Source organism: Juglans microcarpa x Juglans regia, chromosome 4D, assembly GCF_004785595.1.
Source record: "Juglans microcarpa x Juglans regia isolate MS1-56 chromosome 4D, Jm3101_v1.0, whole genome shotgun sequence".
NCBI lineage: Eukaryota > Viridiplantae > Streptophyta > Magnoliopsida > Fagales > Juglandaceae > Juglans > Juglans microcarpa x Juglans regia.
In genome coordinates this window covers 11,523,959-11,524,644 of record NC_054600.1, presented here as the reverse complement: position 1 = coordinate 11,524,644, position 686 = coordinate 11,523,959, and the positions used below count along the sequence as shown (strand labels likewise).

Below are 686 nucleotides of genomic sequence, written 5' to 3'. Positions count from 1 at the left end.
ATGAAACATCAGAGTCAAGCTAGCAAAGAGATCCTCATCAAAGCAGTTCTCCAATCCATCCCAACCTATAGCATGGGAGTCTTTAAACTACCTAAAGCCATAGATGAGGAGCTGAACAAACTAACCAGACAATATTGGTGGGTTCAGCAAGAGAACAAAGGCAGGATCAATTGGTGTCCTTGGAACCAAATGAAAAGCTCAAAAATTATTGGTGGCCTAGGATCTAGGGACTTGGAATTCTTCAACATGGCTATGTTAGCAAAACAGGGATGGAGATTGGTCCAAAATTCTGGATCACTAGCAGCCAAGATTATTTCTACCAAATACTACCCCAATGGGAACTTCCTTCAAGCAACAATCAAAAGGATTGCCTCTTACATTTGGAGAAGCATCCATTATGCAGAGGCTCTACTGGAAACAGGCTTAATGTGGCACATTGGAAATGGAAGAAGAACCAGAATATAGAACAAATGGCTTCCATGCCCCCACATCATTTATGATCCAAAGCCAACTCAAAGATTCAGACCCTGAGGCCATGGTAGCATCTCTGATTCATCAAACAACACTGACATGGAAAACAGAAACCTTGAAGTCACAGTTCTCAGAAACTGAAGCCAAAGCAATTCAGATGATCCCAATCAGTATCTGTAACAACTCAGATAAGTTAATTTGGTATGGGACCAAAA

General features: G+C 41.3%; 1 protein-coding gene across 1 annotated transcript; it reads left to right on the top strand.

The window, feature by feature from the left end:
• On the top strand, positions 1-465 carry LOC121260134 (uncharacterized mitochondrial protein AtMg00310-like). The gene has a single exon (XM_041161980.1). The coding sequence runs from the start codon at positions 1-3 to the stop codon at positions 463-465; it is 465 nt and encodes a 154-aa protein (XP_041017914.1).
• Positions 466-686: the final 221 nt, after the last annotated feature.

Coding starts and splice junctions, on each gene's coding strand:
- LOC121260134 (XM_041161980.1), top strand. CDS start 1: ATGAAACATCAGAGTCAAGCTAGCAAAGAGATCCTCATCAAAGCAGTT.